Below are 27,730 nucleotides of genomic sequence, written 5' to 3'. Positions count from 1 at the left end.
GCTGATAGAAATCATTGATACGCTTCACGTTTAATTGCTTTTTGAGACAAAATAGTAACGATGACATCATCAACGGGTATTGCCAAGACTGTTTTCATCCAGTTGGTACTGACTGAACTATATACAAAGATCATAATACAAAATTCATCAATCCACTGTACAATATAGTACATAATAAAAACAGAGTAGCTTAAAAAGACAGACTCGTTCATTTTTCTTACCCTTTGCTTCTTTTATGTGCATCAGAGTGCCAAATAAAAAGCCGGAAATAGAAGCAGAGAGTAAAAGAAATGAAGAAATCTTCCAGCAGAATAATGGCCTGATGTTGCCCAATATTGTGACATAAGCAATTGGCCAACGGATACAGTCACGGGTGTGACTGTTACAGTTTATTGTCACAACTAATATATTTTTATATATAAGCTTTTGCTGGTGTTGTTATAAGTTCATTTTATCTTCTCACTCGCTCAGCATGAAAAAATAGCTTGTATTGTTGAAGTGAATTGCTTCTCTTCTCTCTGTCTCTGTATCAGTTTTGTCTGGATCCTCTTCCTCCTCTTCCTCCTCGCTAACAGGGAGTTCTTCCTCGAGACGCGGGGGGTCAAAGGTCACCAGGGCTTGACCTTCCGGTGCGACCGGGACAGCAGGTTTAGGTTGGGTTGGTCCTTTGTATTTGCTCCTGAAACGTAGACTGTGCACCTTGGTAAGGAATTTTTCCTTGTGTCTGAAATGGAAAAAGTGTTAAAATTACAATTTTATACAAATATTAGATTTTACAGTGATTACGTATCCACACGCTGTAATTTGAGTTTTACCTGAACATATAAGCAGTCAAAATAATGGCAACGATGGCAAACAAGCAGGAGATCCAAATAATATTATGTGAGATCGTTATGGGACTGACGCTTAAATCGGGAATTGCTGCAAAGACACAAGAGCCACGACCACCCAAAGTACATTTTAATATCTTTCCTTTCTGCATCTCACTTTTAGTAACTTGGAAAATTGTTTGCAGGTTGGCTCACCTTCAAATGGTTCCTCTGTGCCCGAACCTTCATCGTCAGGAAACTACAAGATCAATGGCGAAAAAAAAAAAAGGTAAAAGGGTGAATTTGCTATTCTAAAAAAATAAATACGATTTTATAGTAACACATTATGACGACACAAGCAGGTTTCTTTACCGTTACATTCAGCAGATCATCACTCAGCAAATCAATTGTCTCTTGTGAGCTTAAGTCTGAAATGAAACAAAACTTGTGAAAACAATGTACATCATTTTTGATTTTATTTCATCCAACAGCAACAGTGGAAGACAACTCCTTTATTATGGTTTATTTTTGTAAAAACAGCGGTTTGCCTTTTAAGATATTTTTTTTTTTAATTAAATATATATTCAAGAGAAACAAAGAGCGGAAGAGTAGCAATTGGCAGCAAAAAAAGTAGGTGTGCGGCGCCGTGTTTATAACGGTGCTTTCCTTGGAATGCGCATCGGAAAGTGAAACATGCAGGAAGGAAATCAAAGCGCCAACGTTTGAGCTTGCCGTTTGTGTCTAGGGTGGATCAACAAGTGCTGCATTCGGACAGGATGCCAAAATCTTAATCAAACCTCCGACAATACATGATGTTATTTTGTCATAAAAGATGACAATCTTTTTCTTTTTATTTGAATAATTACCAATCCAGCTGCTGGCATTAACGGGTGCAGTCCATTCGCTCCAGAGACCATCGAATTCATCCCGAGTTCTGATCTGGATCATGTACTTCACGCCCGGAATCACGTCGCTGATGGTGAACGAGCGGCGGCCTTTGATCAACTTCATCTGACAACGCAAACCACATCGGTAATTATTATTATTGTCATTTCTGACACCAATTTTGTCATCTCAACCTTAATTTAGGTTAAAACCTCCTTAAACAAGGCTACAGTTTATTATTATTATTATTTTTTTAAAAACAATTTGGCCTTGGCTATGTTTGCCTTCTACCAAGTTATGGTTGCGTACCTGCAAACTTGAGCTTGTCGAGTCGACGGGTTGGTATTTGAGTTCGTACACGAGTTCATAATAACTATCGTGCGACTTCCAGGAAGCAGGGAAAGTCCAGTTCACCGTCATCCTGTTCTCGTATCCCACTTCCTGTCGGACCGACACCGCCGACGGAGGGTCGGGCTTCACTAGAGGAGAAAAACGATTTACTTTCAAACGCTAAACATAATACAGCGGTGAATTTACGGACTTACAAATGTCCAAGGGATAAAAAGACAAGATGGCACTGGTGGTGTTTCCCGCCATGTTTGTGACGCACAAATAGGCCATGTGAAGTGTCCTGAGCTCATCCTCGTCGTACTCCAGAACGCACCAGCAGCGGAATCGCTGGGAGGAGAAGGAACATTGAGTACGTTGGAAACTCTCACTGGGCCTGGGCCAGAACCAGAGGCGAAAGGGTCATTCACTCGGGAGGAAATAAACATTGGAAAATTACAGCTTTAAATAACTCCATTGTCGTCTTTGGAGTTTAGCATACAGACCACAGAGAAATCTTAACATCCAAGCCAAATCTTAACGAAGTATATGAAGTGGCGTTTTCAATTTGAATGACAATTTTTATTCTTTTATACTTTTATGACTCTGATAAGACTCGTATCATCCCAACAGTAGCGTCGTATCGAGCTACAATTCTTTACCTTTTATTGATTAAGAGAGAACAGTTTGGATGTAATGTCAACGGCTTCTGAGGCGTCCAGTTACAGCGGATTTTACTGCTGGGTGACTTTTTGGAGCAGGATAGGTTGGAAACTTCTGGAGGTTCTACAGAACAACACATGAACTGTTAATACTTCATCGGAATCATTCTCAAACTTTGAGAAAAATACTATTAAAGCATCTCATTTCCATAGTGGTGAGATGAAGAAGGTAAACAAATTGGCATCACATCATTGTGCCATATTTAATTCAAGAGGAAGTCAAGTTAAAAAAAAAAAAAAGATTTTCACAATAATATGTCGTATGTGACTCCACAAGTCGAAACATTCTGATTATTATTGTGAAAAAAAAGTGTTGATCTCTTGCTTAAGAGCAAACACGGCGTTAATCGAGCTAGCAAAGCCGCCGCACACAAGCTAATGAAAGAGTCGCTCGATAGCCGTCAAGGTTAATTTGATTGAAATTGTTCAACACTGTTCTCTCACCTGCCACAATCACCTTCAAGGAGAAGATGACTTGACCTCTGTACAAACAAGTGTAATTTCCAGAATTTTTCAGTCCCACTGAATTCACAGAGAGCTGCGTCCCGCTCTTTCCCCACGTGAAGCCCTCCCAGTCCCGGTGTCCTCTCCTCATTGTCTTCCCATTCCATTTCCACTTGGACTTTTCTTTGACCCCCCTCGTCCCCTCGTTGTCATGTGTGTTTTGGTCCTTTAGAGGCGTACTGCTCGGCTGGACCACTTGATGCTTGACAAATGATGATGATGATGTATGTCCAGTCCTCTGAAGTCCTTCTTCTTGACTTTTATCCTTTGATGCGTTCATATCCGTTTTTAATAAAACTCCATCGCTGCTGTGTATCTCACGAGAAGTTTCTTTGTCACTGGAAGTGTGTTTAGCCACTTTGACTTTAGCACCATCCACCTTCACGTCGCCATCGCAGGTCAGAACCAAACGACTTCCCGGGGACACCACCAACACTCCGGGCGAAGGCTCTGAAGAGAAAATGGTAACAGTAGAAATTAATTCCATAGGGCCATACTATTGTAACTGCATTTTGATTTATTTTTGCAAAAATACATATTTTTTTTTTTATATTTACATATATATGTTTTAAAAAATTAAAAGTATTTTGTAAATGTATAATATATATACGTATATTTTTTTTTACCCCCTCCAAACTAGGAAATATATATATACACCACCTTCTTTAATTCCCAATTTCCTTTTCTGTGCACAATATTGCCAACATGCTTTCTTTCTCATATTTGAATAACCACTATGACCTCAACCGGTTCTGAGTTCACTCTTGACATTTTGGATAGAGAGAGAGAGAGAGAGAGAGAAATGTTGACACTCAATGACCTTTAGCCAGTTTTGGAGTAAACACTTTCTTACACGAAAGAGGCCCAACAGCTGGAGGGGACTAAAAAATTGAGACAAATATGCACAAATGAAATTCTTAAGAATGATAACTCAATTGCTCATCCACGATCCAGTAAAAGTCAATCAATCACACTCAAACTGTTTATCTGTATAGCTCCACCAAACTACCAGAAGAATTTTAAAAATGCAATCTATACTCACATACAGCAAACAAGCAAAGTGTATTTAAATCTCAAAACTTTTCAATCAATAGAAAAGTTCTTTAGGTGAATAAAAGAGACTAACATTTACCTTGTTTCAGACAAGTCCCCTGGAAAATGCTGCATACCGGCGTAACGCACAGAATCCACAGCAGAGAGTGAAAAGGGCTCATGTTATTCGAATCTTCCCCCCCCCTCCCCAAAAACGAGAGAAGTCGCAAAATGTTTACATCGCTTCCAGAATCAGTCCTGCTTGTGGATCCTACAATCAGTCTTTGCACTGTTCGTATCGTGAGTGTCCAAACTTCCTCTGAGACACGTTATTGTGAAACTCATCCGCCGCCTCCCCTTTTCCACACATACATGCACAAACACGCACACATCCTCCTGAATGGAACATTAAATGGACCAGAATATCTGAATAGTAATGATTATATTCTGTAATATAATCCCATCGGGTTTGGATTTAATCAGCATAGTCGTCTGTTTTATAATTATTTTTGTGAGTGAAATCATTTGTTCAGTCATCATATTTAGTTTCATATCATTGCTGTCTGATTACGTAATAGCATGTCCGAAGTTTTACAGAGTTATTCCCAATGGCAAAAACATCTGCAAATTCTGTTGGATTTGAGTCACCAGTGTAAAGCTCGTATCTCGATTTTGAGGGTTTTTAAAGAAGAAGAAAAAAAAATCTCCAATAAAAAGCACGCCATTTTGAATCCACACTAAAACATCAAAATTTGGTGAGTTTTTATTTATTTATTTATTTATTGAGAAATAAAAAGCATAGATGCAAATTTACAATTCACAATAAATATTTCCAAAACATTGTATTTTGTTTTGGGCACCATATTCACTCACATTATACTTCATTGTTCACATATATATATATATATTTAGATCTATACATAGCATAATTGTAGCATGATAATACCTAAATACATTTCATTGATAATAAATGACTAAACACTTAAAGTACATTTCAAAGTGTATTTAGAGGCACTGGTAAATGAGCTCCCACATCCATTAGCCTGTTTGACTTTCTACTTGACTTTCCATTACAAGCCGATTTACATCACGCTGCTTTAAACACATCAATATGATGCAGCCGACAAAAAGACATGATGCTAACTTGTTTTGTTCTCACTGAGAACTCATAAGATGCTTTTTTTTTTTATTGTCTTAATAATTGGATACTCTTGAAATATACTGCTGTTGTCTTTTATATCTGTAAGAACCATTGACATACATCAAAATGGTTTCACTCTATTCCCAGCGGTCCGCTCTCAAAATTTTCGTATATCTTTTTGTTTTTTCTAGTTGGGTGGTTTTCAACAGAGGATGAGTCTACGCCGTTGACTATTTCCCGAAGTTCCTTCGAGGTTTCCACTGCGGCGGATGTCATGGGAATCATCTCATAGTCACGGATCGTTTCTTCCTCGATGGGTGCCTCCTGCGAGGACCCCAGAACCGAAGAAGAGTGCGAGAGCGCAGGAGTGCACTCCCCGGATCGACTGGGGGGCGTTTGAGTGTGCTTCTTCCTCAGCAGGGTGTCGATCCAACTGGAGCTGTGTCTGGAGGCGAAGCTGGCCAAAGCCAGAGATGACAGACGCATGTTTTTCCCGGAAGTGATCAGCTCTCCAAATCCCTCTTGGTGAGCGAAGGCGTAACCGGACCTCCGGGAACCGCCTCTTGCGCCCAGGCGGCCCTCGGAGGTGCGCCAGGTGGATGCCACGCTACCACCTGCTGGTCTACTCTTTTTTTGATGGACCAGCTGAGTATATCGGACCTAGAGTAATATTTAGATTACACTGATTATGTCAATATTTGCTGGCATTTTTTTTTATCATGTGTGAGGTTAGTCATAACCTTCATACAAGATATGTTCAAGCTAAAGTTAATCATTGATGGAGCAAATTTGGAAAGCATGACGACACATTACTGACGTGAATGTTTTTGTTTTTCTCACCGTGTCTGAGAGCTGAGGTTTGAGGTCCAACTTGAGGAAGCGGAATGCCAAAACTGGAACTATACAGATTGCCGTTGCCAATGCAATAGTCAACCACACGACCGGCTGCAATAGTGTACTCTGAGCACTGCCTGCTCTCAAAAAACACACAAACAACCAATTGTTAAGCCTAAATTTGTAAATGTGTTCTTGAGAAAAAACACTTAGATTTGGAGTTCCCCATGGCGCCTTCTCAAGTCCCCTTTGAATTAGCATGAACAAGTTCAAGCAATCCAATTTTTAACGCTTCATTTTGACATTATTAGTTCCAGGTGACGAAAAGAACAGCACTGAAACAGCACTGTGGACCGACCTACAAAATGGAAGTGATTGGAGAAGCTCCTAAAGAATATCTGACTGTGTACAGCAAACATGATGGTGAAGTAGCAGCCCAACGAACCCCACACAAACACAAGGTTGAAAACGGTCCAGAAGCCCGTGTCCAGTGAGATCTACAAAAACACAGAAGCATGATTATCACACATTGATGATGACCTATAGCCCGGGAACAGCTGCCCGGAAAAATTCCCTCCATCGGCTTACCTGTACACTCACCACAATGACCAAGGCTGTTGCCGTGGTGACAGCAAAGGTCTGGTAGTCTGCAAGAGGTTCTCCGCTACTCTGAGAAGCGTCGGCTAGGATGGCATAAGGGACAAAAAACAGCACCACTGATGTGTAGAAACCCTGAGTGATGCAGATGAAGAACTCTCTCTTATTGAAGAGCAGGTTGAGTTGGCCAGGCTCATAAAGCTTTGGATACTCCAGACTCCTTTGATCAGACACATCCTAAAATGCAAAAAATAGACACCAAGTTAGTTGGAAATGTAGGTCAGTGCTTCCTAGATAGTACCTGGTCAAATATGCCCGTTGCGAGGACAGGTAGAGACGTGTAGACGATGTTGTAGAGCGTGATGAAGAACTGATCATAAACCGTCTGTAAGACACACACACGTGATGGTCATTCCGCTCCCGCCATTCAAGACCTGGACGATTTCCTCTCCGACCTGAGCAGAGAAGCCGCAGAAGAATCCGAACCAAAAATGCACCATGGTGAAGGCAAAATTCTTGTAGAAGAAATAGCAGAGGAAGCGGCACATGCGTAGGTAGGACCATCGTCCGTGTACCAGCAGAAGACGCTGTAAGAAGCGAAACTGGGAGAAGGAGTAATCGCTGGCCAGTACGGCCTGGATGCCTTCCTGACCGGAGATACCGATACCAATATGAGCACCTGGAAGAGATGATTTGGGGTGATTGGAAAGTCCTGGAACTTCTTTTGTGTTTTAAGGGTTTCAGGTTAAAAGTCATTTGTTTTCTGAAACTGAAAACCGAACAACTCTAACCCACCTTGAGACTTTCATTTGGTTAAAGAAACATGTTCCCAGTGCGATGAGGACATACCGTAACACTGTAACATGTATTGCCACATAGCCTGCCTGGCGTTTTGTAACATTGAGGTAGAAACCCAAACTCTGTTGAACATGCGGTTGTGGAAAGGTAGACACGGGCACCTCAACTTCTCTTTTCCGTCATTCTTCCTCCAACTTACTCTTGATCATGCTCACGTCATTGGCGCCGTCCCCTATGGCTAAAGTGACAGCCCTTTTGTATTTCTTCACTAGCTCCACCACCTGAGCTTTTTGTAGCGGCGTAACACGGCAGCAAATGACCGCTTTGCATGCGCACGCCGTCGTGATAAACTCCTCCTCCACGTCGGTTTCCAGAGCGTGGGCCTTTTTGGGTGATAGGAGAGAGCACTTCAGTCTCAACCTTTTGGTCTTTGTATGTGGATTTTTCCTACCAGGCTGTGGCCGTTGATGACGAGAGCAAAATCTCCAGAGATGTTGTCCATGAGTTTGGAGGAAGGAGGAAATTGCGTCTGTTTTTCTGTTCTTCTAAATTTCGTGACGTAGGCTTCTCCGCATCCCTCGGCAACCTCCTCTTTATCATCATCTTTTGTTTGCGATTGCGTAATCATCTGTTCCCTCGCTCTCCTACACAGGAAATAACCAAAGACACAATAAATAGATCATCTAATTTCTTACAATCAAGCCCATCTGTTCATCCGTAAAGCCTGACCTGAGTTCCTGTTTCACTCTCTGGACGCTATGTCCACTGATGATAAAAACTTCGTCCATATCGTCTGTCAGCATCTTACACGAGTAACCGATGTTGACAGCCGTCTCTGTGCGAGATCACAGAGAAGAACTTGAGCGCTTCCTGGGACCGTCTTGTTTGATATCGCCCACTTGTGTCTCACCTTGCTTGTCCCCTGTTAGGACCCACATCTTGATGTTGGCCAGGGAGAGCAGAGCGATGGTCTCCGGGACACCTTCTTGCAGCTTGTCCTCTATAGCTGTAGCACCCAGCAACTAGACAGTAGACATTGAATTGCCTTAAAGAGACTTTAATGTGAAGGTAATACGCAAGCTGACTGGACTAACCGTCATGTCCTGTTCTATCTGTTCATAGGCAGCTGATAGCAAATCTTCTTCTTTCTCAGCACACTGGTGGCTCTCTGACCACATCTCCCATTGTTCCTCTGACAGATCCCTGTAGGCCAGAGCCAGTGTCCGCAGACCATCAGTAGCGTACTCCTGGAGACACCCCCCACCAAATAAAGTCCACGTGAGTTGGTGTTGCCATCACGACAGCAGATGGCAGCACAGGTTCGACCCATGAAGAGAGGATTGACTGAACCTGCGGTTGGTGACTCACATTGAGGTGGTCTGAGGTCATATTGATTAGGTCTTGCTTACAGGGGCGGAGCCTCTCGAACAACACAGTGTCAGCTCCTTTGCAGTACAGACGGATCCTGCCCTCGGGGTTACGGACTGACAAATAAACAACAGAGCAGAAACAGTGAGAGCTTCATCCATCTATCTAGCCATCCATCCATCCATCCATCCATCCATCCATCCATCCATCCATCCATCCATCCATCCATCCATCCATCCATCCATCCATCCATCCATCCATCCATCCATCCATCCATTCATCCCACCAATGACAGACATCCTCTTGCGGGCATTGTTAAAGTCCAGGATGGCGAGCAGCGTATAGGTGACTGTTCGCCCCATCTCGGTGGTAGTTATGGTCCCGGGCGTTCGTGAGCGAAACACAAATCCAAAGTTCCTTGCGGCTGTCACTAGAGCCCTCTCATCTGGAGACTGGGCTTTATACACCAGCTCTCCTGGACAAAGAGTAGAATCATGTCATGGATGGGATTACGTATGACAGATTGATGGCGTCCTCACCCTCGCTCTTCTCCTCACTCATGACAGTGTGGCAGAGGGAGAGCAGGCGGAAAAACTCTTGAGCGTGGGAATCTCCCACTTTCACACACTCCAGTAGTGTGTCATCATAGAAACAGAAGTTTGGGTCAGCCAGGGGATTGAAAGGAGTGAAATCCAGTTTCTGGAAGAGAAATAATATTGAGGTGTCATGTGTGTATTTTTAAGGACTGTATGGACTTTGGGGGGTTGGACAGACCTTTGGCTGGGGCCCCAATGGATCTGCTACCTCCCCTAAAAGTGACACAAATGTAATACATTGAGATATTGTAACCAAGTTAGAAATGTTACAATATTTTCGAGTGAATATAAGTTCAAAAAGTGCATAATTTTTTAAAAAAAATGTTTAACAGCTATGAGGTTTTTTTCAATGTAAGAAGGTTATGTATTCTGTCATTGAATAGTAAATACGTTTTTTTTGTTGCATAATTTTTGTTTAAACGTGTTTGTATGTAGTAAATAAAAATTCATTTGTGTTGTATAATTAGTGTGTTAATCACATCCGGGGTGAAAGGTCGAGAGTGGAGGAAAAGATGGCTGACAAGGCGGACACATTTAAGTGGATACAAGTGGAATTTTGATCATAATTGGTGAAAGTGTTCAGCAAAAACGCTTTTGGAAATGTTAACGGGGATAAATGGTCGGTTGAGTATACTACTTAGTGATAGAAAGTGGAATTAGCCGCTAATACAGAGGCTCGTGCTAATGCTAACGCACGGATATTGCTAAGCAATTAGTTAAAGCTAACGCAATAATTAAGGCCTGTGTGGAGAAACGAAGCGCCAAGGAAGAGAAGAAGCCCGCTTGAGTGAACTGTTTGACAACTGGGAGGACTTTGCTGACATCGTCTGGTCGACTTTGTACCCGCCACAATTGCTTTCTCCATCCTTGCTGTCTAGACAACTGGAGTGAACTCATCATTGAAAGTAAGGTACCTTTGTTTATTTTTGCTCTTGGGTGAAGGAGACATTTATTTTAAAAAGGTAGCAGCCAGCAACATATAATATGAGTGAAACTGAGTAAATTCATGAACAATTGATATAGGGACATTATTTGTTTGGAAATTTAATGAACTCACCATAACTGTGTCCATTAATGGAGCACTTTTTGAAGCTCATGATGTTCTGCGTGAGTGTTCCAGTCTTGTCACTGAAGATGTACTCAATCTGAATAAAGTAAATGGAAAACAACTCAAATGTGACTCAACATGGACTCCCTCCACACTTGTCCTACTCGCTGCTTTGCTGTGGAAACCTACCTGGCCCAGCTCCTCACTGAGCGTGGTGGTCCGTGCCTCGGCTGCTGTGTTGCACTGTGAGCAGAACATTTGCTGGTCCCAGTTGATGAAGTAGCTGTGGCCCAGTCTGATCACCTCCACACTGTTACGCACATCATCGAAATATCTTGAATATCTTCTTACCAAATCAAGTAGGAGATAAAGTGTTGATAATGTTAACTTCTTACATGTAGGCTTGTCCTTACCTGACATACATCGAGATGGGCACCACCGTGTTGAGGATGATAACATAAGACCAGAAGGCGAGGACAGCGGAAAAGAGAAAACCGTCCACCGGAGGATCCCAAGGTAGGTACTTCTGAAACAACGTTCCCACCTCTCTCTCCCACACGGCGTTGCCCACAGCCAAAATGACACCCATACACACTAGGAAAGCAAAAATCTGACATAGAGAAAGATGAATGCCTTGAGTTCTGACACAAAATCCACTTAGATCAAGTTCTCAAATAGTTGACTGCCATGAAAGTGAGAAGGCGTCCTACCCAGAGGACCAAAGTGTTCATCAGACGGTCGATGCTGGTACGCTTGAACTTAGTGCGGCCGCTGTTCTGCATCAACTTGGTGTCTGGGCCTCCAAAGCAAACACACACACAAGCATGTTATTTTTATGTTTTTGTTCAAAAAGTAGCTCTGTAATTAGTTGAGGTAATGTATTGACTGTCATTAACGCATTTTGTGATCGGTTGCTAACTAGCTTATTAGCTAGTTACTTCGCGTGGTTAGAACATTCACGTCGAGTTACATTTCTACCTGCAAAGATGACCAAGCCGTAGCAGGCCTCGGTGTTGCGGAGGACGCAACCTCGAAGGAGCATGTTCTGATTGGTCAAAGCGTATTTCTTGTCCCTCCAGTACAAAGTCCCACTGAAACGATCCAGCTTGTTGTTGGGGGGCTCGCATACCACTTCGCCTTCGCTCACAGAAATGAATATCGTGAGAGTTGAGAGAGATGCAGATAAAAAAAATAAAAATTGAAGTCCAAAACTCACCGTTAAATTGAGCCAAGTTGTTGGGGTCCCCGAGTTCTGACGTGACAGAGACAGACTGTCGCACCTTCGTGTTGGTCTCTCTGCAGGACGTTCAAACACGTCATGAAGTCGTGCAAGAGACGGTAAAAATGCGGCGCGTCCACTCACCCGTCCAGTTCGGCCGTCTCGATGTAGCACAGACCGTGAGGTTCGCTGCTAGACAACAGCAGCAAGTCAGCCTGCGTGCAAATGCAAATGAAAAGGGGTTTATAATATTTTGAGCCTTACCTGCTACAAAAAAAAACCCATTTGGATCTTGTGGAAAATTTGGAGTTACTTACAGCCACAAACTGATTGTTCGCCAATTTGATGATGTCACCCACTCGGACGTTCATCCATTTTTCATTCTGAAGCCTGACGCAGCAAAATAAGATGTGTGTCACATGCTTTTCAACTAGTAAATAAGATAGAGAAATATTTAGCGCTGCTTACGATCCACGGATGAGCACTTGAGACTGACGGTTGTTCACTTGGTTGTCACTCCTGTGGCGAAACTACCGGAGATCACCAAAAATTAAGATTATCATCAAACTCGGAATATATTTCAGTGTGAGGTAAAGGCGAGTCATTCGCACGTAGTCGTCCGTCGCGTCCTTCACGGCGGTGATGCTCAGCACCAGGGCTAATGGCACGATGGTGGTGAACCACGACAGGGAGGAGATCTGAGGGATCAACTAAAACAGCATACGCGTTAGGACAAATCATGGGATTTAGCATAGGTATGCACCCCCCCGCCCCTCGCTCTTGGCTAACCTACCTGCAGTATGAGCAGGAAGAGGAAGTAGCTGTTGGCCACTTCCTGAAACTGCTCAAACAGGTTGATGGGTAGGAACGTGAGGACGTTGTACTTGGATGTGGTGATGCAGTTACTCTTGTGTTTTGAAGGAGCACACGGGAAGTGTTGGTTAATGTCGTGAAGCAGAACAAGAAAGACAGAGGGAGAGGAAGAGAAAGTTTACCGCATACTGGAACTTTTCATTGTACTCTCGGTCGTTGGCCTTGACCTTTCGCTCCTCCTCTGCGGAAACACAACTCGCACATTAAGTGATATCAACACAATAATTGAAAGGTGGACTTCATCATGTCTATGATAGGTTTTCCTCCCATGTTGCTGATACACAAATACATTCTTACTGCTTAGGTCAGCTTCCTTAAATATTAACGTGCACGCTTTTTAACTGAAATGACTGCAGAGATTTTCTTTTACCTGCTTTTCTCTAAGTACCCTAGCCAATGAATGATTGGGTCTCTTTAGGAAACGTCAGGATGGCCGAGTGGTCTAAGGCGCTGCGTTTAGGTCGCAGTCTCCCTGGAGGCGTGGGTTCAAATCCCACTTCTGACAGAGTAATTTTACCTGCAGAATCCTCAGTTTGGGAGCGTTGGGAATCACACACCCGCTGATTTTAGTAACTAAACCCAAACCTCATGTGTCAGGATGGCCGAGCGGTCAAAGGCGCTGCGTTCAGGTCGCAGTCTCCCCTGGAGGCGTGGGTTCAAATCCCACTTCTGACAGAGTACTTTTACCTGCAGAATCCTCAGTTTGGGATTGTTGGGAATCACACACCCGCTGAATTTAGTAACTAAACCCAAACCACATGTGTCAGGATGGCCGAGCGGTCTAAGGCGCTGCGTTAAGGTCGCAGTCTCCCCTAGAGGCGTGGGTTCGAATCCCACTTCTGACACAGATTTTACATGAAGAATCCTCAGTTTGGGATCGTTGGGAATCACACACCTGCTGAATTTAGTAACTAAACCCAAACCTCATGTGTCCAGATGGCCGAGCGGTCTAAGGCGCTGCGTTAAGGTTGCAGTCTCCCCTAGAGGCGTGGGTTCGAATCCCACTTCTGACACAGATTTTACCTGAAGAATCCATGAGAATCCTCAGTTTGGGATCGTTGGGAATCACACACCCGATGAATTTAGTAACTAAAGCAAATCTTCATGTGTCAGGATGGCCGAGCGGTCTAAGGTGCTGCGTTCAGGTCGCAGTCTCCCCTGGAGGCGTGGGTTCGAATCCCACTTCTGACAGAGTACTTTTACCTGCAGAATCCTCAGTTTGGGATCGTTGGGAATCACACACCCGCTGAAATTAGTAACTAAACCCAAACCTCATGTGTCAGGATGGCCGAGCGGTCTAAGGCGCTGCGTTCAGGTCGCAGTCTCCCCTGGAGGCGTGGGTTCGAATCCCACTTCTGACAGAGTACTTTTACCTGCAGAATTCTCAGTTTGGGATCGTTGGGAATCACACACCCGCTGAATTTAGTAACTAAAGCAAATATTCATGTGTCAGGATGGCCGAGCGGTCTAAGGCGCTGCGTTCAGGTCGCAGTCTCCCCTGGAGGCGTGGGTTCGAATCCCACTTTTGACAGAGTACTTTTACCTGCAGAATCCTCAGTTTGGGATCGTTGGGAATCACACACCCGCTGAATTTAGTAACTAAAGCAAATCCTCATGTGTCCAGATGGCCGAGCGGTCTAAGGCGCTGCGTTAAGGTTGCAGTCTCCCCTAGAGGCGTGGGTTCGAATCCCACTTCTGACACAGATTTTACCTGAAGAATCCATGAGAATCCTCAGTTTGGGATCGTTGGGAATCACACACCCGATGAATTTAGTAACTAAAGCAAATCTTCATGTGTCAGGATGGCCGAGCGGTCTAAGGTGCTGCGTTCAGGTCGCAGTCTCCCCTGGAGGCGTGGGTTCGAATCCCACTTCTGACAGAGTACTTTTACCTGCAGAATCCTCAGTTTGGGATCGTTGGGAATCACACACCCGCTGAAATTAGTAACTGAACCCAAACCTCATGTGTCAGGATGGCCGAGCGGTCTAAGGCGCTGCGTTCAGGTCGCAGTCTCCCCTGGAGGCGTGGGTTCGAATCCCACTTCTGACAGAGTACTTTTACCTGCAGAATTCTCAGTTTGGGATCGTTGGGAATCACACACCCGCTGAATTTAGTAACTAAAGCAAATATTCATGTGTCAGGATGGCCGAGCGGTCTAAGGCGCTGCGTTCAGGTCGCAGTCTCCCCTGGAGGCGTGGGTTCGAATCCCACTTTTGACAGAGTACTTTTACCTGCAGAATCCTCAGTTTGGGATCGTTGGGAATCACACACCCGCTGAATTTAGTAACTAAAGCAAATCCTCATGTGTCAGGATGGCCGAGCGGTCTAAGGCGCTGCGTTCAGGTCGCAGTCTCCCCTGGAGGCGTGGGTTCGAATCCCACTTCTGACAGAGTACTTTTACCTGCAGAATCCTCAGTTTGGGATTGTTGGGAATCACACACCCGCTGAATTTAGTAACTAAAGCAAAACCTTATGTGTCAGGATGGCCGAGCGGTCTAAGGCGCTGCGTTAAGGTCGCAGTCTCCCCTGGAGGCGTGGGTTCAAATCCCACTTCTGACAGAGTACTTTTACCTGCAGAATCCTCAGTTTGGGATTGTTGGGAATCACACACCCGCTGAATTTAGTAACTAAACCCAAACCAGATGTGTCAGGATGGCCGAGCGGTCTAAGGCGCTGCGTTAAGATCGCAGTCCCACTTCTGACACAGATTTTATCTGAAGAATCAATGAGAATCCTCAATTTGGGATCGTTGGGAATCACACACCCGATGAATTTAGTAACTAAAGCAAATCTTCATGTGTCAGGATGGCCGAGCGGTCTAAGGCGCTGCGTTCAGGTCGCAGTCTCCCCTGGAGGCGTGGGTTCAAATCCCACTTCTGACAGAGTACTTTTACCTGCAGAATCCTCAGTTTGGGATCGTTGGGAATCACACACCCGCTGAATTTAGTAACTAAACCCAAACCACATGTGTCAGGATGGCCGAGCGGTCTAAGGCGCTGCGTTAAGGTCGCAGTCTCGCCTAGAGGCATGGGTTCGAATCCCACTTCTGACACCGATTTTACCTGAAGAATCCTCAGTTTGGGATCGTTGAGAATCACACACCTGCTGAATTTAGTAACTAAACCCAAACCTCATGTGTCCGGATGGCCGAGCGGTCTAAGGCGGTGCGTCAAGGTCGTAGTCTCCCCTAGAGGCGTGGGTTCGAATCCCACTTCTGACACAAATTTTACCTGAAGAATCAATGAGAATCCTCAGTTTGGGATCGTTGGGAATCACACACCCGATGAATTTAGTAACTAAAGCAAATCTTCATGTGTCAGGATGGCCGAGCGGTCTAAGGCGCTGCGTTCAGGTCGCAGTCTCCCCTGGAGGCGTGGGTTCGAATCCCACTTCTGACAGAGTACTTTTACCTACAGAATCCTCAGTTTGGGATCGTTGGGAATCACACACCCGCTGAATTTAGTAACTAAAGCAAATCTTCATGTGTCAGGATGGCCGAGCGGTCTAAGGCGCTGCGTTTAGGTCGCAGTCTCCCCTCGAGGCGTGGGTTCGAATCCCACTTCTGACAGAGTACTTTTACCTGCAGAATCCTCAGTTTGGGATTGTTGGGAATCACACACCCGCTGAATTTAGTAACTAAAGCAAATCCTTATGTGTCAGGATGGCCGAGCGGTCTAAGGCGCTGCGTTAAGGTCGCAGTCTCCCCTGGAGGCGTGGGTTTGAATCCCACTTCTGACAGAGTACTTTTACCTGCAGAATCCTCAGTTTGGGATCGTTGGGAATCACACACCCGCTGAATTTAGTAACTAAACCCAAACATTATGTGTCAGGATGGCCGAGCGGTCTAAGGCGCTGCGTTCAGGTCGCAGCCTCCCCTGGAGGCGTGGGTTCGAATCCCACTTCTGACAGAGTACTTTTACCTGCAGAATCCTGTTTGGGATCGTTGGGAATCACACACCCGCTGAATTTAGTAACTAAAGCAAATCCTTATGTGTCAGGATGGCCGAGCGGTCTAAGGCGCTGCGTTAAGGTCGCAGTCTCCCCTGGAGCCGTGGGTTCGAATTCCATTTCTGAGAGAGTACTTTTACCTGCAGAATCCTCAGTTTGGGAGTTGGGAATCACACACCCGATGAATTTAGTAACTAAAGCAAATCCTCATGTGTCAGGATGGCCGAGCGGTCTAAGGCGCTGCGTTCAGGTCGCAGTCTCCCCTGGAGGCGTGGGTTCGAATCCCACTTCTGACAGAGTACTTTTACCTGCAGAATCCTCAGTTTGGGATCGTTAGGAATCACACACCCGCTGAATTTAGTAACTAAACCCAAACCTCATGTGTCAGGATGGCCGAGCGGTCTAAGGCGCTGCGTTCAGGTCGCAGTCTCGCCTGGAGGCGTGGGTTCGAATCCCACTTCTGACAGAGTACTTTTACCTGCAGAATCCTCAGTTTGGGATCGTTGGGAATTACACACCCGCTGAATTTAGTAACTAAACCCAAACCTCATGTGTCAGGATGGCCGAGCGGTCTAAGGCGCTGCGTTTAGGTCGCAGTCTCCCCTGGAGACGTGGGTTCGAATCCCACTTCTGACAGAGTACCCCGCAGAATCCTCTGTTTGGGAGCGTTGGGAATCACACACCCGCTGAATTCAGTAACTAAAGGCAAGCTTTATGTGTCAGGATGGCCGAGCGGTCTAAGGCGCTGCGTTCAGGTCGCAGTCTCCCCTGGAGGCGTGGGTTCGAATCCCACATCTGACAGAGTACTTTTACCTGCAGAATCCTGTTTGGGATCGTTGGGAATCACACACCCGCTGAATTTAGTAACTAAACCTAAACCTCATGTGTCAGGATGGCCGAGCGGTCTAAGGCGCTGCGTTAAGGTCGCAGTCTCCCCTGGAGGCGTGGGTTCAAATCCCACTTCTGACAGAGGTCTTTTACCTGCAGAATCCTCAGTTTGGGATCGTTGGGAATCACACACCCGCTGAATTTAGTAACTAAACCCAAACCTCATGTGTCAGGATGGCCGAGCGGTCTAAGGCGCTGCGTTTAGGTCGCAGTCTCCCCTGGAGACGTGGGTTCGAATCCCACTTCTGACAGAGCACCCCGCAGAATCCTCTGTTTGGGAGCGTTGGGAATCACACACCCGCTGAATTCAGTAACTAAAGGCAAGCTTTATGTGTCAGGATGGCCGAGCGGTCAAAGGCGCTGCGTTAAGGTCGCAGTCTCCCCTGGAGGCGTGGGTTCGAATCCCACTTCTGACAGAGTACTTTTACCTGCAGAATCCTCAGTTTGGGATCGTTAGGAATCACACACCCGCTGAATTTAGTAACTAAACCCAAACCTCATGTGTCAGGATGGCCGAGCGGTCTAAGGCGCTGCGTCCAGGTCGCAGTCTCCCCTGGAGGCGTGGGTTCGAATCCCACTTCTGACAGAGTACTTTTACCTGCAGAATCCTGTTTGGGATCGTTGGGAATCACACACCCGCTGAATTTAGTAACTAAACCCAAACCTCATGTGTCAGGATGGCCGAGCGGTCTAAGGCGCTGCGTTAAGGTCGCAGTCTCCCCTGGAGGTGTGGGTTCAAATCCCACTTCTGACCGAGGTCATTTACCTGCAGAATCCTCAGTTTGGGATCGTTGGGAATCACACACCCGCTGAATTTAGTAACAAAAGCAAATCTTCATGTGTCAGGATGGCCGAGCGGTCTAAGGCGCTGCGTTTAGGTCGCAGTCTCCCCTCGAGGCGTGGGTTCGAATCCCACGTCTGACAGAGTACTTTTACCTGCAGAATCCTCAGTTTGGGATTGTTGGGAATCACACACCCGCTGAATTTAGTAATTAAAGCAAATCCTTATGTGTCAGGATGGCCGAGCGGTCTAAGGCGCTGCGTTAAGGTCGCAGTCTCCCCTGGAGGCGTGGGTTCAAATCCCACTTCTGACAGAGTACTTTTACCTGCAGAATCCTCAGTTGGGGATTGTTGGGAATCACACACCCGCTGAATTTAGTAACTAAAGCAAATCCTTATGTGTCAGGATGGCCGAGCGGTCTAAGGCGCTGCGTTAAGGTCGCAGTCTCCCCTGGAGGCGTGGGTTCGAATTCCATTTCTGAGAGAGTACTTTTACCTGCAGAATCCTCAGTTTGGGAGTTGGGAATCACACACCCGATGAATTTAGTAACTAAAGGAAATCCTCATGTGTCAGGATGGCCGAGCGGTCTAAGGCGCTGCGTTCAGGTCGCAGTCTCCCCTGGAGGCGTGGGTTCGAATCCCACTTCTGACAGAATACTTTTACCTGCAGAATCCTCAGTTTGGGATCGTTGGGAATCACACACCCGCTGAATTTAGTAACTAAACCCAAACCTCATGTGTCAGGATGGCCGAGCGGTCTAAGGCGCTGCGTTCAGGTCGCAGTCTCGCCTGGAGGCGTGGGTTCGAATCCCACTTCTGACAAAGTACTTTTACCTGCAGAATCCTCAGTTTGGGATCGTTGGGAATCACACACCCGCTGAATTTAGTAACTAAACCCAAACCTCATGTGTCGGGATGGCCGAGCGGTCTAAGGCGCTGCGTTTAGGTCGCAGTCTCCCCTGGAGACTTGGGTTCGAATCCCACTTCTGACAGAGTACCCCGCAGAATCCTCTGTTTGGGAGCGTTGGGAATCACACACCCGCTGAATTCAGTAACTAAAGGCAAGCTTTATGTGTCAGGATGGCCGAGCGGTCAAAGGCGCTGCGTTAAGGTCACAGTCTCCCCTGGAGGCGTGGGTTCGAATCCCACTTCTGACAGAGTACTTTTACCTGCAGAATCCTCAGTTTGGGATCGTTGGGAATCACACACCCGCTGAATTTAGTAACTAAACTCAAACCTCATGTGTCAGGATGGCCGAGCGGTCTAAGGCGCTGCGTTAAGGTCGCAGTCTCCCCTGGAGGCGTGGGTTCGAATTCCATTTCTGAGAGAGTACTTTTACCTGCAGAATCCTCAGTTTGGGAGTTGGGAATCACACACCCGATGAATTTAGTAACTAAAGCAAATCCTCATGTGTCAGGATGGCCGAGCGGTCTAAGGCGCTGCGTTCAGGTCGCAGTCTCCCCTGGAGGCGTGGGTTCGAATCCCACTTCTGACAGAGTACTTTTACCTGCAGAATCCTCAGTTTGGGATCGTTGGGAATCACACACCCGCTGAATTTAGTAACTAAACCCAAACCTCATGTGTCAGGATGGCCGAGCGGTCTAAGGCGCTGCGTTCAGGTCGCAGTCTCCCCTGGAGGCGTGGGTTCGAATCCCACTTCTGACAGAGTACTTTTACCTGCAGAATCCTCAGTTTGGGATCGTTGGGAATCACACACCCGCTGAATTCAGTAACTAAAGGCAAGCTTTATGTGTCAGGATGGCCGAGCGGTCAAAGGCGCTGCGTTAAGGTCGCAGTCTCCCCTGGAGGCGTGGGTTCAAATCCCACTTCTGACAGAGTACTTTTACCTGCAGAATCCTCAGTTTGGGATCGTTGGGAATCACACACCCGCTGAATTTAGTAACTAAACCCAAACTTCATGTGTCAGGATGGCCGAGCGGTCTAAGGCGCTGCGTTCAGGTCGCAGTCTCCCCTGGAGGCGTGGGTTCGAATCCCACTTCTGACATAGTACTTTTACCTGCAGAATCCTGTTTGGGATCGTTGGGAATCACACACCCGCTGAATTTAGTAACTAAACCCAAACCTCATGTGTCAGGATGGCCGAGCGGTCTAAGGCGCTGCGTTAAGGTCGCAGTCTCCCCTGGAGGCGTGGGTTCAAATCCCACTTCTGACAGAGGTCTTTTACCTGCAGAATCCTCAGTTTGGGATCGTTGGGAATCACACACCCGCTGAATTTAGTAACTAAAGCAAATCTTCATGTGTCAGGATGGCCGAGCGGTCTAAGGCGCTGCGTTTAGGTCGCAGTCTCCCCTCGAGGCGTGGGTTCGAATCCCACTTCTGACAGAGTACTTTTACCTGCAGAATCCTCAGTTTGGGATTGTTGGGAATCACACACCCGCTGAATTTAGTAACTAAAGCACATCCTTATGTGTCAGGATGGCCGAGCGGTCTAAGGCGCTGCGTTAAGGTCGCAGTCTCCCCTGGAGGCGTGGGTTCGAATCCCACTTCTGACAGAGTACTTTTACCTGCAGAATCCTCAGTTGGGGATTGTTGGGAATCACACACCCGCTGAATTTAGTAACTAAAGCAAATCCTTATGTGTCAGGATGGCCGAGCGGTCTAAGGCGCTGCGTTAAGGTCGCAGTCTCCCCTGGAGGCGTGGGTTCGAATCCCACTTCTGACAGAGTACTTTTACCTGCAGAATCCTCAGTTGGGGATTGTTGGGAATCACACACCCGCTGAATTTAGTAACTAAAGCAAATCCTTATGTGTCAGGATGGCCGAGCGGTCTAAGGCGCTGCGTTAAGGTCGCAGTCTCCCCTGGAGGCGTGGGTTCGAATCCCACTTCTGACAGAGTACTTTTACCTGCAGAATCCTCAGTTTGGGATTGTTGGGAATCACACACCCGCTGAATTTAGTAACTAAACCCAAACCTCATGTGTCAGGATGGCCGAGCGGTCTAAGGCGCTGCGTTTAGGTCGCAGTCTCCCCTGGAGGCGTGGGTTCAAATCCCACTTCTGACAGAGTACTTTTACCTGCAGAATCCTCAGTTTGGGATTGTTGGGAATCACACACCCGCTGAATTTAGTAACTAAAGCAAATCCTTATGTGTCAGGATGGCCGAGCGGTCTAAGGCGCTGCGTTAAGGTCGCAGTCTCCCCTAGAGGCGTGGGTTCGAATCCCACTTCTGACAGAGTACTTTTACCTGCAGAATCCTCAGTTTGGGATCGTTGGGAATCACACACCCGCTGAATTTAGTAACTAAAGCAAATATTCATGTGTCAGGATGGCCGAGCGGTCTAAGGCGCTGCGTTCAGGTCGCAGTCTCCCCTGGAGGCGTGGGTTCGAATCCCACTTCTGACAGAGTACTTTTACCTGCAGAATCCTCAGTTTGGGATTGTTGGGAATCACACACCCGCTGAATTTAGTAACTAAAGCAAATCCCTATGTGTCAGGATGGCCGAGCGGTCTAAGGCGCTGCGTTAAGGTCGCAGTCTCCCCTGGAGGCGTGGGTTCAAATCCCACTTCTGACAGAGTACTTTTACCTGCAGAATCCTCAGTTTGGGATTGTTGGGAATCACACACCCGCTGAATTTAGTAACTAAACCCAAACCTCATGCGTCAGGATGGCCGAGCGGTCTAAGGCGCTGCGTTTAGGTCGCAGTCTCCCCTGGAGGCGTGGGTTCAAATCCCACTTCTGACAGAGTACTTTTACCTGCAGAATCCTCAGTTTGGGATTGTTGGGAATCACACACCCGCTGAATTTAGTAACTAAAGCAAATCCTTATGTGTCAGGATGGCCGAGCGGTCTAAGGCGCTGCGTTAAGGTCGCAGTCTCCCCTAGAGGCGTGGGTTCGAATCCCACTTCTGACACAGATTTTACCTGAAGAATCCATGAGAATCCTAAGTTTGGGATCGTTGGGAATCACACACCCGATGAATTTAGTAACTAAAGCAAATCTTCATGTGTCAGGATGGCCGAGCGGTCTAAGGCGCTGCGTTCAGGTCGCAGTCTCCCCTGGAGGCGTGGGTTCGAATCCCACATCTGACAGAGTACTTTTACCTGCAGAATCCTCAGTTTGGGATCGTTGGGAATCACACACCCGATGAATTTAGTAACTAAACCCAAACTTCATGTGTCAGGATGGCCGAGCGGTCTCCCCTGGAGACGTGTGTTCGAATCCCACTTCTGACAGAGTACCCCGCAGAATCCTCTTTGGGAGCGTTGGGAATCACACACCCGCTGAATTCAGTAACTAAAGCCAAGCTTTATGTGTCAGGATGGCCGAGCGGTCAAAGGCGCTGCGTTAAGGTCGCAGTCTCCCCTGGAGGCGTGGGTTCAAATCCCACTTCTGACAGAGTACTTTTACCTGTAGAATCCTCAGTTTGCGATCGTTGGGAATCACACACCCGCTGAATTTAGTAACTAAACCCAAACCTCATGTGTCAGGATGGCCGAGCGGTCTAAGGCGCTGCGTTTAGGTCGCAGTCTCCCCTGGAGACGTGGGTTCGAATCCCACTTCTGACAGAGTACCCCGCAGAATCCTCTGTTTGGGAGCGTTGGGAATCACACACCCGCTGAATTCAGTAACTAAAGCCAAGCTTTATGTGTCAGGATGGCCGAGCGGTCAAAGGCGCTGCGTTAAAGTCGCAGTCTCCCCTGGAGGTGTGGGTTCAAATCCCACTTCTGACAGAGTAATTTTACCTGCAGAATCTTCAGTTTGGCATTGTTGGGAATCACACACCCGATGAATTTAGTAACTAAACCCAAACCTCATGTGTCAGGATGGCCGAGCGGTCTAAGGCGCTGCGTTAAGGTCGCAGTCTCCCCTGGAGGCGTGGGTTCAAATCCCACTTCTGACAGAGTAATTTTACCTGCAGAATCCTCACTTTGGGATCGTTGGGGATCACACACCTGCTGAATTTAGTAACTAAACCCAAACTTCATGTGTCAGGATGGCCGAGCGGTCTAAGGCGCTGCGTTCAGGTCGCAGTCTCCCCTGGAGGCGTGGGTTCAAATCCCACTTCTGACAGAGTACTTTTACCTGCAGAATCCTCAGTTTGGGATTGTTGGGAATCACACACCCGCTGAATTTAGTAACTAAAGCAAATCCTTAAGTGTCAGGATGGTCGAGCGGTCTAAGGCGCTGCGTTAAGGTCGCAGTCTCCCCTGGAGGCGTGGGTTCAAATCCCACTTCTGACAGAGTACTTTTACCTGCAGAATCCTCAGTTGGGTTGTTGGGAATCACACACCCGCTGAATTTAGTAACTAAAGCAAATCCTTATGTGTCAGGATGGCCGAGCGGTCTAAGGCGCTGCGTTAAGGTCGCAGTCTCCCCTGGAGGCGTGGGTTCGAATCCCATTTCTGAGAGAGTACTTTTACCTGCAGAATCCTCAGTTTGGGAGTTGGGAATCACACACCCGATGAATTTAGTTACTAAAGCAAATCCTCATGTGTCAGGATGGCCGAGCGGTCTAAGGCGCTGCGTTCAGGTCGCAGTCTCCCCTGGAGGCGTGGGTTCGAATCCCACTTCTGACAGAGTACTTTTACCTGCAGAATCCTCAGTTTGGGATCGTTGGGAATCACACACCCGCTGAATTTAGTAACTAAACCCAAACCTCATGTGTCAGGATGGCCGAGCGGTCTAAGGCGCTGCGTTTAGGTCGCAGTCTCCCCTGGAGACGTGGGTTCGAATGCCACTTCTGACAGAGTACCCCACAGAATCCTCTGTTTGGGAGCGTTGGGAATCACACACCCACTGAATTCAGTAACTAAAGCCAAACTTTATGTGTCAGGATGGCCGAGCGGTCAAAGGCGCTGCGTTAAGGTCGCAGTCTCCCCTGGAGGCGTGGGTTCAAATCCCACTTCTGACAGAGTACTTTTACCTGCAGAATCCTCAGTTTGGGATCGTTGGGAATCACACACCCGCTGAATTTAGTAACTAAACCCAAACCTCATGTGTCAGGATGGCCGAGCGGTCTAAGGCGCTGCGTTTAGGTCGCAGTCTCCCCTGGAGACGTGGGTTCGAATCCCACTTCTGACAGATTACCCCGCAGAATCCTCTGTTTGGGAGCGTTGGGAATCACACACCCGCTGAATTCAGTAACTAAAGACAAGCTTTATGTGTCAGGATGGCCGAGCGGTCAAAGGCGCTGCGTTTAAGTCGCAGTCTCCCCTGGAGGTGTGGGTTCAAATCCCACTTCTGACAGAGTAATTTTACCTGCAGAATCCTCAGTTTGGCATTGTTGGGAATCACACACCCGATGAATTTAGTAACTAAACCCAAACCTAATGTGTCAGGATGGCCGAGCGGTCTAAGGCGCTGCGTTAAGGTCGCAGTCTCCCCTGGAGGCGTGGGTTCAAATCCCACTTCTGACAGAGTAATTTTACCTGCAGAATCCTCACTTTGGGATCGTTGGGAATCACACACCCGATGAATTTAGTAACTAAAGCAAAGCTTCATATGTCAGGATGGCCGAGCGGTCTAAGGCGCTGCGTTCAGGTCGCAGTCTCCCCTGGAGGCGTGGGTTCGAATCCCACTTCTGACAGAGTACTTTTACCTGCAGAATCCTCAGTTTGGGATCGTTGGGAATCACACACCCGCTGAATTTAGTAACTAAACCCAAACCTCATGTGTCAGGATGGCCGAGCCGTCTAAGGCGCTGCATTGAGGTCGCAGCTTCCCCTGGAGGCGTGGATTCAAATCCCACTTCTGACAAGGGCTTTTTTTTTTTTTTATCCGACCAATCAAGAAACAAATTAATGACAGAACTGCAGGCTGCCTGTTGCCAGAAATCCTCTGCTTTGCTGTTCTTCCTTCAAATGCCTCACATTCATCTGCATCTTTTGCAAGTGGCCCATTAAGTGTTTATTACTGACAGCAGCCAAGGCATTAGGATCCCCGACGCAATCCATAAAGCTCTATTACAGACAAACCTGCAGGCTCACTCTGAGACATAAATGAGAATATCGATTCAGAATGAAACACCTATATAATAATAATATCCATAATGTCATATTTTGAATTTAATTGCAGGCGAGTGACATATTTGTATGGCGGGGGGGGGGCTTCATCGACTTGGCTCAGCTACAAAACAAGGTCGGGGCCAGGAAAAGGAAGTCAGTCAGGAAACCATCTTGAAAGGAACTTAGTTCCCTCAAAATTTTAGAATCCACATTGGCTGTCAGACGTCACAATGACAGAGTTGACGGTCCAGAGGTCAGAGGGAAGGTTCACAGCGGTGCCGTGTGTTCAAGCTGACGAATGAAGATGATGATGAGGCAAGCAATGTCACAGACAAGCGAGCCTGGCGCCCCTCAAATTGATCCGCGTCTCAGTCAGCAGTGGCAAGTTGCAAAAGGCAAGGTCATTGTGACGAATACTCACATCGTATAGAAAGCCGAGCAAAGCCATCATCATCACTTCACTTTACAGCCTGCTCATGATGTGGCAATTTCGTGCACTATATGCGTTTTCATCTAGAATGTTACAACACTGTCAGCATATGCGAGGACGTCACCAAGGAAACCAAAGGGCTCAAGTTGCATGGTGGCTCAAGCTCATCTGGCTAAAAATGTATTTCTTTATTTGATTTGATTGGATAATTTATTGTTGTTATTATTATTATTATTATTATTAGTTAATTCCATTAATGGATAATATATATTTTTAAAAAGGTCTGCATGGATGTATTATTCCTTACCTGGAGGAGTTTTTTTTGTAAACATCTCTGCACTGCTGCCTTCCTGCTTCGCTTATGACCCATTAGAGTATCTACAACAGAAACGTGAGTCAAAATATAGTTCGATGATTAAAAAAAATATATACAATACGTAGCCTTCTGTGGAAAAAGTTTTTCCAACCCGAATTATTAATCTTTAATGAGCCTAACGTGTTTTTTAAATGTGGGGAGAACTGTGAGGACACTTTGCTGGACAGCGCATAGAAGACACGCCACGCCGCGTCTCGTCGGCTCGTCTTTAGAACTGATACTAACACTGTGGCAGACGAGCCTTTAATCAATATTCCTAAAGGGAAAGAGAGAGCGAGTGAGAGAGAGAGAGAGTTGAGCTCCAGTTCCTTCTCGTCCACGGTCCCCTTTTGCTTCTTAGCTTATCTTTCACAAAAAAAAAAAAAAATGCTGGATTGTTTTTCTAGCCCACTCCTTAGGTAAGGTAAAATTAGTAGTATAAAGTATTAAAAAATTTATTAATAACAATTAATGTCTAATTCATTTAGCATTCATCTCATGTGGAGTAATTACACAGTAATTACGCAGACTTCACCACAGTTCCTTCCTGCTCAGACGTCTATACCACACTAATGACCTCGTTGGTTCGGCAACACACGTGCACGCTCATACACACATTCATATCCTTCCTTTTCCATTTAAATGCGAAATCTTCACTTTCACCTGTATTCGTCCTATTTATAATAAATAATTACAACATACAATTGACCATAAATAAAAATATAATGAAGTTTAACATAATAAATTATAAAAAAGCCACACTTATTAGGTATCTTGATAGGGGGCGCTATAGAGCCATTTTTTGTACTAGTATATAATATTTAAGATATAAATGTTTTTGCCAGGCCCAGTGTGTACAAACTTTGGTTTTCGTGCAAGTTTGAGCCCCCAAAAATGCAATTCATTGTGCAATACAATAATGGAAAAAAAAGAAGAATAAGTGGTTGCTTCTTGGACCTTAATTAAATACATACATATCTTAAAAGGTTATAAAACCAAAGCACTGATGCTATTATTACGTTCCATGGAATTTTGCATTGTTGTTAGCATTAAACTCAATTAGTCCATCTAAAGCAAAGCCAAATGTTATTTTAAACACTATGTTTTACGTTTAGCTTGACTCTTTATTTTTTTTTTTTTTTTTAAATAATTGTTTACTATGTAACAAAGCGTGACTTGTTGTGATCCTCCAGAGTGATCCTTGCAGTCTAGCAACAGCATTAATCAAGTCCCAAAAAATCTGAATCATTGACTGAATCAAACGTACCTCCTCAAAGTTGGCAACTGCGAAATGTTTCCAGCGGAGGCATCCTCGCTCCTCTTCACTCTGTCTGAGGTCACCATGTGGTTGGGAGTTGTTGATGCTGGATGATGATGAGGATGATGAGGACGATGGAGGAAGGGAGGGGGGGAGTAGAGGTTGAATCCTTTTCCACTATACAACTTATAAAAGTCATCCATGATGTTGCTCAGCTTCCATTTAGTTGATCGAAACTCTGTTTATTTTTCTTTATTGTTAATATACGTGTATTTACATAGGTGAGTTCAAAAATTGACTTTGCGCTTGATGCTTTTCTTATTTAGTGGCGCCCTCTACAGTTCCATCAGC

At 46.0% G+C, this 27,730-nt stretch overlaps 3 protein-coding genes, 1 long non-coding RNA gene and 66 other non-coding genes across 70 annotated transcripts in view; 68 read left to right on the top strand and 2 right to left on the bottom strand.

The window, feature by feature from the left end:
• Positions 1-14: 14 nt before the first annotated feature.
• Positions 15-4,577, bottom strand: il6r (interleukin 6 receptor). The gene is made up of 10 exons (XM_085919346.1): positions 4,380-4,577; positions 3,188-3,697; positions 2,684-2,807; positions 2,240-2,418; positions 2,004-2,173; positions 1,676-1,820; positions 1,182-1,237; positions 1,026-1,068; positions 816-921; positions 15-724 (listed from the first exon to the last, which is right to left on the bottom strand). Exons 1-10 carry the CDS (start codon positions 4,459-4,461, stop codon positions 460-462), a joined length of 1,680 nt encoding a protein of 559 aa, XP_085775472.1. The 5' UTR covers positions 4,462-4,577; the 3' UTR covers positions 15-459.
• Positions 1,856-10,042, top strand: LOC147051856 (uncharacterized). Its single transcript, XR_015066997.1, has 4 exons — positions 1,856-3,711; positions 5,612-5,945; positions 6,566-8,717; positions 8,849-10,042. It is a non-coding gene; the product is annotated as an uncharacterized LOC147051856 (long non-coding RNA).
• On the bottom strand, positions 5,065-27,488 carry atp8b2 (ATPase phospholipid transporting 8B2). The gene is made up of 29 exons (XM_085919338.1): positions 27,389-27,488; positions 26,074-26,144; positions 12,876-12,934; positions 12,674-12,787; positions 12,492-12,590; positions 12,349-12,410; positions 12,198-12,270; positions 12,025-12,095; positions 11,878-11,957; positions 11,640-11,798; positions 11,372-11,460; positions 11,075-11,271; positions 10,851-10,971; positions 10,671-10,758; positions 9,792-9,826; positions 9,557-9,716; positions 9,304-9,492; positions 9,018-9,133; positions 8,744-8,896; positions 8,560-8,671; positions 8,379-8,484; positions 8,101-8,293; positions 7,849-8,032; positions 7,307-7,530; positions 7,153-7,236; positions 6,843-7,088; positions 6,613-6,751; positions 6,261-6,391; positions 5,065-6,080 (listed from the first exon to the last, which is right to left on the bottom strand). The coding sequence occupies exons 2-29, from the start codon at positions 26,096-26,098 to the stop codon at positions 5,553-5,555; spliced, it is 3,837 nt and encodes a 1,278-aa protein (XP_085775464.1). The 5' UTR covers positions 26,099-26,144; positions 27,389-27,488; the 3' UTR covers positions 5,065-5,552.
• The window catches only part of ltap1 (lipid transport auxiliary protein 1), a 31,384-nt gene continuing 13,747 nt past the window's right edge, over positions 10,094-27,730 (top strand). The window contains exons 1-2 of the mRNA XM_085919357.1: positions 10,094-10,518; positions 11,063-11,177. The gene's annotated coding sequence lies outside the window, so the exon portion shown is untranslated. The remainder of the gene's footprint in view (positions 10,519-11,062; positions 11,178-27,730) is intronic.
• trnal-uag (transfer RNA leucine (anticodon UAG)) lies at positions 13,177-13,258 on the top strand. Its single transcript has one exon. It is a non-coding gene; the product is annotated as a tRNA-Leu (tRNA).
• Positions 13,346-13,428, top strand: trnal-cag (transfer RNA leucine (anticodon CAG)). Its single transcript has one exon. It is a non-coding gene; the product is annotated as a tRNA-Leu (tRNA).
• trnal-aag (transfer RNA leucine (anticodon AAG)) lies at positions 13,516-13,598 on the top strand. Its single transcript has one exon. It is a non-coding gene; the product is annotated as a tRNA-Leu (tRNA).
• trnal-aag (transfer RNA leucine (anticodon AAG)) lies at positions 13,684-13,766 on the top strand. Its single transcript has one exon. It is a non-coding gene; the product is annotated as a tRNA-Leu (tRNA).
• trnal-cag (transfer RNA leucine (anticodon CAG)) lies at positions 13,862-13,944 on the top strand. Its single transcript has one exon. It is a non-coding gene; the product is annotated as a tRNA-Leu (tRNA).
• Positions 14,032-14,114, top strand: trnal-cag (transfer RNA leucine (anticodon CAG)). The gene has a single exon. It is a non-coding gene; the product is annotated as a tRNA-Leu (tRNA).
• On the top strand, positions 14,202-14,284 carry trnal-cag (transfer RNA leucine (anticodon CAG)). Its single transcript has one exon. It is a non-coding gene; the product is annotated as a tRNA-Leu (tRNA).
• Positions 14,372-14,454, top strand: trnal-aag (transfer RNA leucine (anticodon AAG)). The gene has a single exon. It is a non-coding gene; the product is annotated as a tRNA-Leu (tRNA).
• On the top strand, positions 14,550-14,632 carry trnal-cag (transfer RNA leucine (anticodon CAG)). The gene has a single exon. It is a non-coding gene; the product is annotated as a tRNA-Leu (tRNA).
• Positions 14,720-14,802, top strand: trnal-cag (transfer RNA leucine (anticodon CAG)). The gene has a single exon. It is a non-coding gene; the product is annotated as a tRNA-Leu (tRNA).
• trnal-cag (transfer RNA leucine (anticodon CAG)) lies at positions 14,890-14,972 on the top strand. Its single transcript has one exon. It is a non-coding gene; the product is annotated as a tRNA-Leu (tRNA).
• Positions 15,060-15,142, top strand: trnal-cag (transfer RNA leucine (anticodon CAG)). The gene has a single exon. It is a non-coding gene; the product is annotated as a tRNA-Leu (tRNA).
• trnal-aag (transfer RNA leucine (anticodon AAG)) lies at positions 15,230-15,312 on the top strand. The gene has a single exon. It is a non-coding gene; the product is annotated as a tRNA-Leu (tRNA).
• trnal-cag (transfer RNA leucine (anticodon CAG)) lies at positions 15,553-15,635 on the top strand. Its single transcript has one exon. It is a non-coding gene; the product is annotated as a tRNA-Leu (tRNA).
• On the top strand, positions 15,723-15,805 carry trnal-aag (transfer RNA leucine (anticodon AAG)). The gene has a single exon. It is a non-coding gene; the product is annotated as a tRNA-Leu (tRNA).
• trnal-cag (transfer RNA leucine (anticodon CAG)) lies at positions 16,069-16,151 on the top strand. Its single transcript has one exon. It is a non-coding gene; the product is annotated as a tRNA-Leu (tRNA).
• Positions 16,239-16,321, top strand: trnal-uag (transfer RNA leucine (anticodon UAG)). Its single transcript has one exon. It is a non-coding gene; the product is annotated as a tRNA-Leu (tRNA).
• trnal-aag (transfer RNA leucine (anticodon AAG)) lies at positions 16,409-16,491 on the top strand. The gene has a single exon. It is a non-coding gene; the product is annotated as a tRNA-Leu (tRNA).
• On the top strand, positions 16,579-16,661 carry trnal-cag (transfer RNA leucine (anticodon CAG)). Its single transcript has one exon. It is a non-coding gene; the product is annotated as a tRNA-Leu (tRNA).
• On the top strand, positions 16,915-16,997 carry trnal-cag (transfer RNA leucine (anticodon CAG)). The gene has a single exon. It is a non-coding gene; the product is annotated as a tRNA-Leu (tRNA).
• Positions 17,085-17,167, top strand: trnal-cag (transfer RNA leucine (anticodon CAG)). The gene has a single exon. It is a non-coding gene; the product is annotated as a tRNA-Leu (tRNA).
• Positions 17,255-17,337, top strand: trnal-uag (transfer RNA leucine (anticodon UAG)). Its single transcript has one exon. It is a non-coding gene; the product is annotated as a tRNA-Leu (tRNA).
• trnal-cag (transfer RNA leucine (anticodon CAG)) lies at positions 17,420-17,502 on the top strand. The gene has a single exon. It is a non-coding gene; the product is annotated as a tRNA-Leu (tRNA).
• Positions 17,588-17,670, top strand: trnal-aag (transfer RNA leucine (anticodon AAG)). Its single transcript has one exon. It is a non-coding gene; the product is annotated as a tRNA-Leu (tRNA).
• On the top strand, positions 17,758-17,840 carry trnal-uag (transfer RNA leucine (anticodon UAG)). Its single transcript has one exon. It is a non-coding gene; the product is annotated as a tRNA-Leu (tRNA).
• trnal-aag (transfer RNA leucine (anticodon AAG)) lies at positions 17,923-18,005 on the top strand. Its single transcript has one exon. It is a non-coding gene; the product is annotated as a tRNA-Leu (tRNA).
• On the top strand, positions 18,093-18,175 carry trnal-cag (transfer RNA leucine (anticodon CAG)). Its single transcript has one exon. It is a non-coding gene; the product is annotated as a tRNA-Leu (tRNA).
• Positions 18,261-18,343, top strand: trnal-aag (transfer RNA leucine (anticodon AAG)). The gene has a single exon. It is a non-coding gene; the product is annotated as a tRNA-Leu (tRNA).
• On the top strand, positions 18,431-18,513 carry trnal-uag (transfer RNA leucine (anticodon UAG)). The gene has a single exon. It is a non-coding gene; the product is annotated as a tRNA-Leu (tRNA).
• Positions 18,601-18,683, top strand: trnal-aag (transfer RNA leucine (anticodon AAG)). The gene has a single exon. It is a non-coding gene; the product is annotated as a tRNA-Leu (tRNA).
• trnal-aag (transfer RNA leucine (anticodon AAG)) lies at positions 18,771-18,853 on the top strand. The gene has a single exon. It is a non-coding gene; the product is annotated as a tRNA-Leu (tRNA).
• On the top strand, positions 18,939-19,021 carry trnal-cag (transfer RNA leucine (anticodon CAG)). Its single transcript has one exon. It is a non-coding gene; the product is annotated as a tRNA-Leu (tRNA).
• trnal-cag (transfer RNA leucine (anticodon CAG)) lies at positions 19,109-19,191 on the top strand. Its single transcript has one exon. It is a non-coding gene; the product is annotated as a tRNA-Leu (tRNA).
• On the top strand, positions 19,279-19,361 carry trnal-uag (transfer RNA leucine (anticodon UAG)). Its single transcript has one exon. It is a non-coding gene; the product is annotated as a tRNA-Leu (tRNA).
• On the top strand, positions 19,444-19,526 carry trnal-aag (transfer RNA leucine (anticodon AAG)). The gene has a single exon. It is a non-coding gene; the product is annotated as a tRNA-Leu (tRNA).
• Positions 19,614-19,696, top strand: trnal-aag (transfer RNA leucine (anticodon AAG)). Its single transcript has one exon. It is a non-coding gene; the product is annotated as a tRNA-Leu (tRNA).
• On the top strand, positions 19,782-19,864 carry trnal-cag (transfer RNA leucine (anticodon CAG)). Its single transcript has one exon. It is a non-coding gene; the product is annotated as a tRNA-Leu (tRNA).
• Positions 19,952-20,034, top strand: trnal-cag (transfer RNA leucine (anticodon CAG)). Its single transcript has one exon. It is a non-coding gene; the product is annotated as a tRNA-Leu (tRNA).
• Positions 20,122-20,204, top strand: trnal-aag (transfer RNA leucine (anticodon AAG)). The gene has a single exon. It is a non-coding gene; the product is annotated as a tRNA-Leu (tRNA).
• On the top strand, positions 20,292-20,374 carry trnal-cag (transfer RNA leucine (anticodon CAG)). Its single transcript has one exon. It is a non-coding gene; the product is annotated as a tRNA-Leu (tRNA).
• Positions 20,460-20,542, top strand: trnal-aag (transfer RNA leucine (anticodon AAG)). Its single transcript has one exon. It is a non-coding gene; the product is annotated as a tRNA-Leu (tRNA).
• Positions 20,630-20,712, top strand: trnal-uag (transfer RNA leucine (anticodon UAG)). Its single transcript has one exon. It is a non-coding gene; the product is annotated as a tRNA-Leu (tRNA).
• Positions 20,800-20,882, top strand: trnal-aag (transfer RNA leucine (anticodon AAG)). Its single transcript has one exon. It is a non-coding gene; the product is annotated as a tRNA-Leu (tRNA).
• On the top strand, positions 20,970-21,052 carry trnal-aag (transfer RNA leucine (anticodon AAG)). The gene has a single exon. It is a non-coding gene; the product is annotated as a tRNA-Leu (tRNA).
• trnal-aag (transfer RNA leucine (anticodon AAG)) lies at positions 21,140-21,222 on the top strand. The gene has a single exon. It is a non-coding gene; the product is annotated as a tRNA-Leu (tRNA).
• Positions 21,310-21,392, top strand: trnal-uag (transfer RNA leucine (anticodon UAG)). The gene has a single exon. It is a non-coding gene; the product is annotated as a tRNA-Leu (tRNA).
• Positions 21,480-21,562, top strand: trnal-aag (transfer RNA leucine (anticodon AAG)). The gene has a single exon. It is a non-coding gene; the product is annotated as a tRNA-Leu (tRNA).
• On the top strand, positions 21,650-21,732 carry trnal-cag (transfer RNA leucine (anticodon CAG)). The gene has a single exon. It is a non-coding gene; the product is annotated as a tRNA-Leu (tRNA).
• Positions 21,820-21,902, top strand: trnal-aag (transfer RNA leucine (anticodon AAG)). The gene has a single exon. It is a non-coding gene; the product is annotated as a tRNA-Leu (tRNA).
• On the top strand, positions 21,990-22,072 carry trnal-uag (transfer RNA leucine (anticodon UAG)). The gene has a single exon. It is a non-coding gene; the product is annotated as a tRNA-Leu (tRNA).
• Positions 22,160-22,242, top strand: trnal-aag (transfer RNA leucine (anticodon AAG)). Its single transcript has one exon. It is a non-coding gene; the product is annotated as a tRNA-Leu (tRNA).
• trnal-cag (transfer RNA leucine (anticodon CAG)) lies at positions 22,338-22,420 on the top strand. Its single transcript has one exon. It is a non-coding gene; the product is annotated as a tRNA-Leu (tRNA).
• Positions 22,645-22,727, top strand: trnal-aag (transfer RNA leucine (anticodon AAG)). Its single transcript has one exon. It is a non-coding gene; the product is annotated as a tRNA-Leu (tRNA).
• trnal-uag (transfer RNA leucine (anticodon UAG)) lies at positions 22,815-22,897 on the top strand. The gene has a single exon. It is a non-coding gene; the product is annotated as a tRNA-Leu (tRNA).
• On the top strand, positions 22,980-23,062 carry trnaf-aaa (transfer RNA phenylalanine (anticodon AAA)). Its single transcript has one exon. It is a non-coding gene; the product is annotated as a tRNA-Phe (tRNA).
• Positions 23,150-23,232, top strand: trnal-aag (transfer RNA leucine (anticodon AAG)). The gene has a single exon. It is a non-coding gene; the product is annotated as a tRNA-Leu (tRNA).
• On the top strand, positions 23,320-23,402 carry trnal-cag (transfer RNA leucine (anticodon CAG)). The gene has a single exon. It is a non-coding gene; the product is annotated as a tRNA-Leu (tRNA).
• On the top strand, positions 23,490-23,572 carry trnal-aag (transfer RNA leucine (anticodon AAG)). Its single transcript has one exon. It is a non-coding gene; the product is annotated as a tRNA-Leu (tRNA).
• trnal-aag (transfer RNA leucine (anticodon AAG)) lies at positions 23,658-23,740 on the top strand. The gene has a single exon. It is a non-coding gene; the product is annotated as a tRNA-Leu (tRNA).
• trnal-cag (transfer RNA leucine (anticodon CAG)) lies at positions 23,826-23,908 on the top strand. The gene has a single exon. It is a non-coding gene; the product is annotated as a tRNA-Leu (tRNA).
• On the top strand, positions 23,996-24,078 carry trnal-uag (transfer RNA leucine (anticodon UAG)). The gene has a single exon. It is a non-coding gene; the product is annotated as a tRNA-Leu (tRNA).
• trnal-aag (transfer RNA leucine (anticodon AAG)) lies at positions 24,161-24,243 on the top strand. Its single transcript has one exon. It is a non-coding gene; the product is annotated as a tRNA-Leu (tRNA).
• Positions 24,331-24,413, top strand: trnal-uag (transfer RNA leucine (anticodon UAG)). Its single transcript has one exon. It is a non-coding gene; the product is annotated as a tRNA-Leu (tRNA).
• trnal-uaa (transfer RNA leucine (anticodon UAA)) lies at positions 24,496-24,578 on the top strand. The gene has a single exon. It is a non-coding gene; the product is annotated as a tRNA-Leu (tRNA).
• Positions 24,666-24,748, top strand: trnal-aag (transfer RNA leucine (anticodon AAG)). The gene has a single exon. It is a non-coding gene; the product is annotated as a tRNA-Leu (tRNA).
• trnal-cag (transfer RNA leucine (anticodon CAG)) lies at positions 24,836-24,918 on the top strand. Its single transcript has one exon. It is a non-coding gene; the product is annotated as a tRNA-Leu (tRNA).

Source organism: Syngnathus leptorhynchus, chromosome 8 (assembly GCF_054491065.1).
Source record: "Syngnathus leptorhynchus isolate UIUO chromosome 8, UIUO_Slep, whole genome shotgun sequence".
In the NCBI taxonomy this organism is placed as follows: Eukaryota; Metazoa; Chordata; class Actinopteri; order Syngnathiformes; family Syngnathidae; genus Syngnathus; species Syngnathus leptorhynchus.
This window is presented reverse-complemented; position numbering and strand designations above follow the sequence as displayed.

Coding starts and splice junctions, on each gene's coding strand:
- atp8b2 (XM_085919338.1), bottom strand. CDS start 26,098: ATGTTTACAAAAAAAACTCCTCCAG. Junction 11,958..12,024: donor GAGACGGCCGAACTGGACGG/GTGAGTGGACGC, acceptor AACGTCCTGCAG/AGAGACCAACACGAAGGTGC. Junction 8,672..8,743: donor AGATAGAACAGGACATGACG/GTTAGTCCAGTC, acceptor TCTACTGTCTAG/TTGCTGGGTGCTACAGCTAT.
- il6r (XM_085919346.1), bottom strand. CDS start 4,461: ATGAGCCCTTTTCACTCTCTGCTGTGGATTCTGTGCGTTACGCCGGTA. Junction 2,174..2,239: donor TTTTTATCCCTTGGACATTT/GTAAGTCCGTAA, acceptor TTTCTCCTCTAG/TGAAGCCCGACCCTCCGTCG. Junction 1,238..1,675: donor TAATGCCAGCAGCTGGATTG/GTAATTATTCAA, acceptor GTTTCATTTCAG/ACTTAAGCTCACAAGAGACA.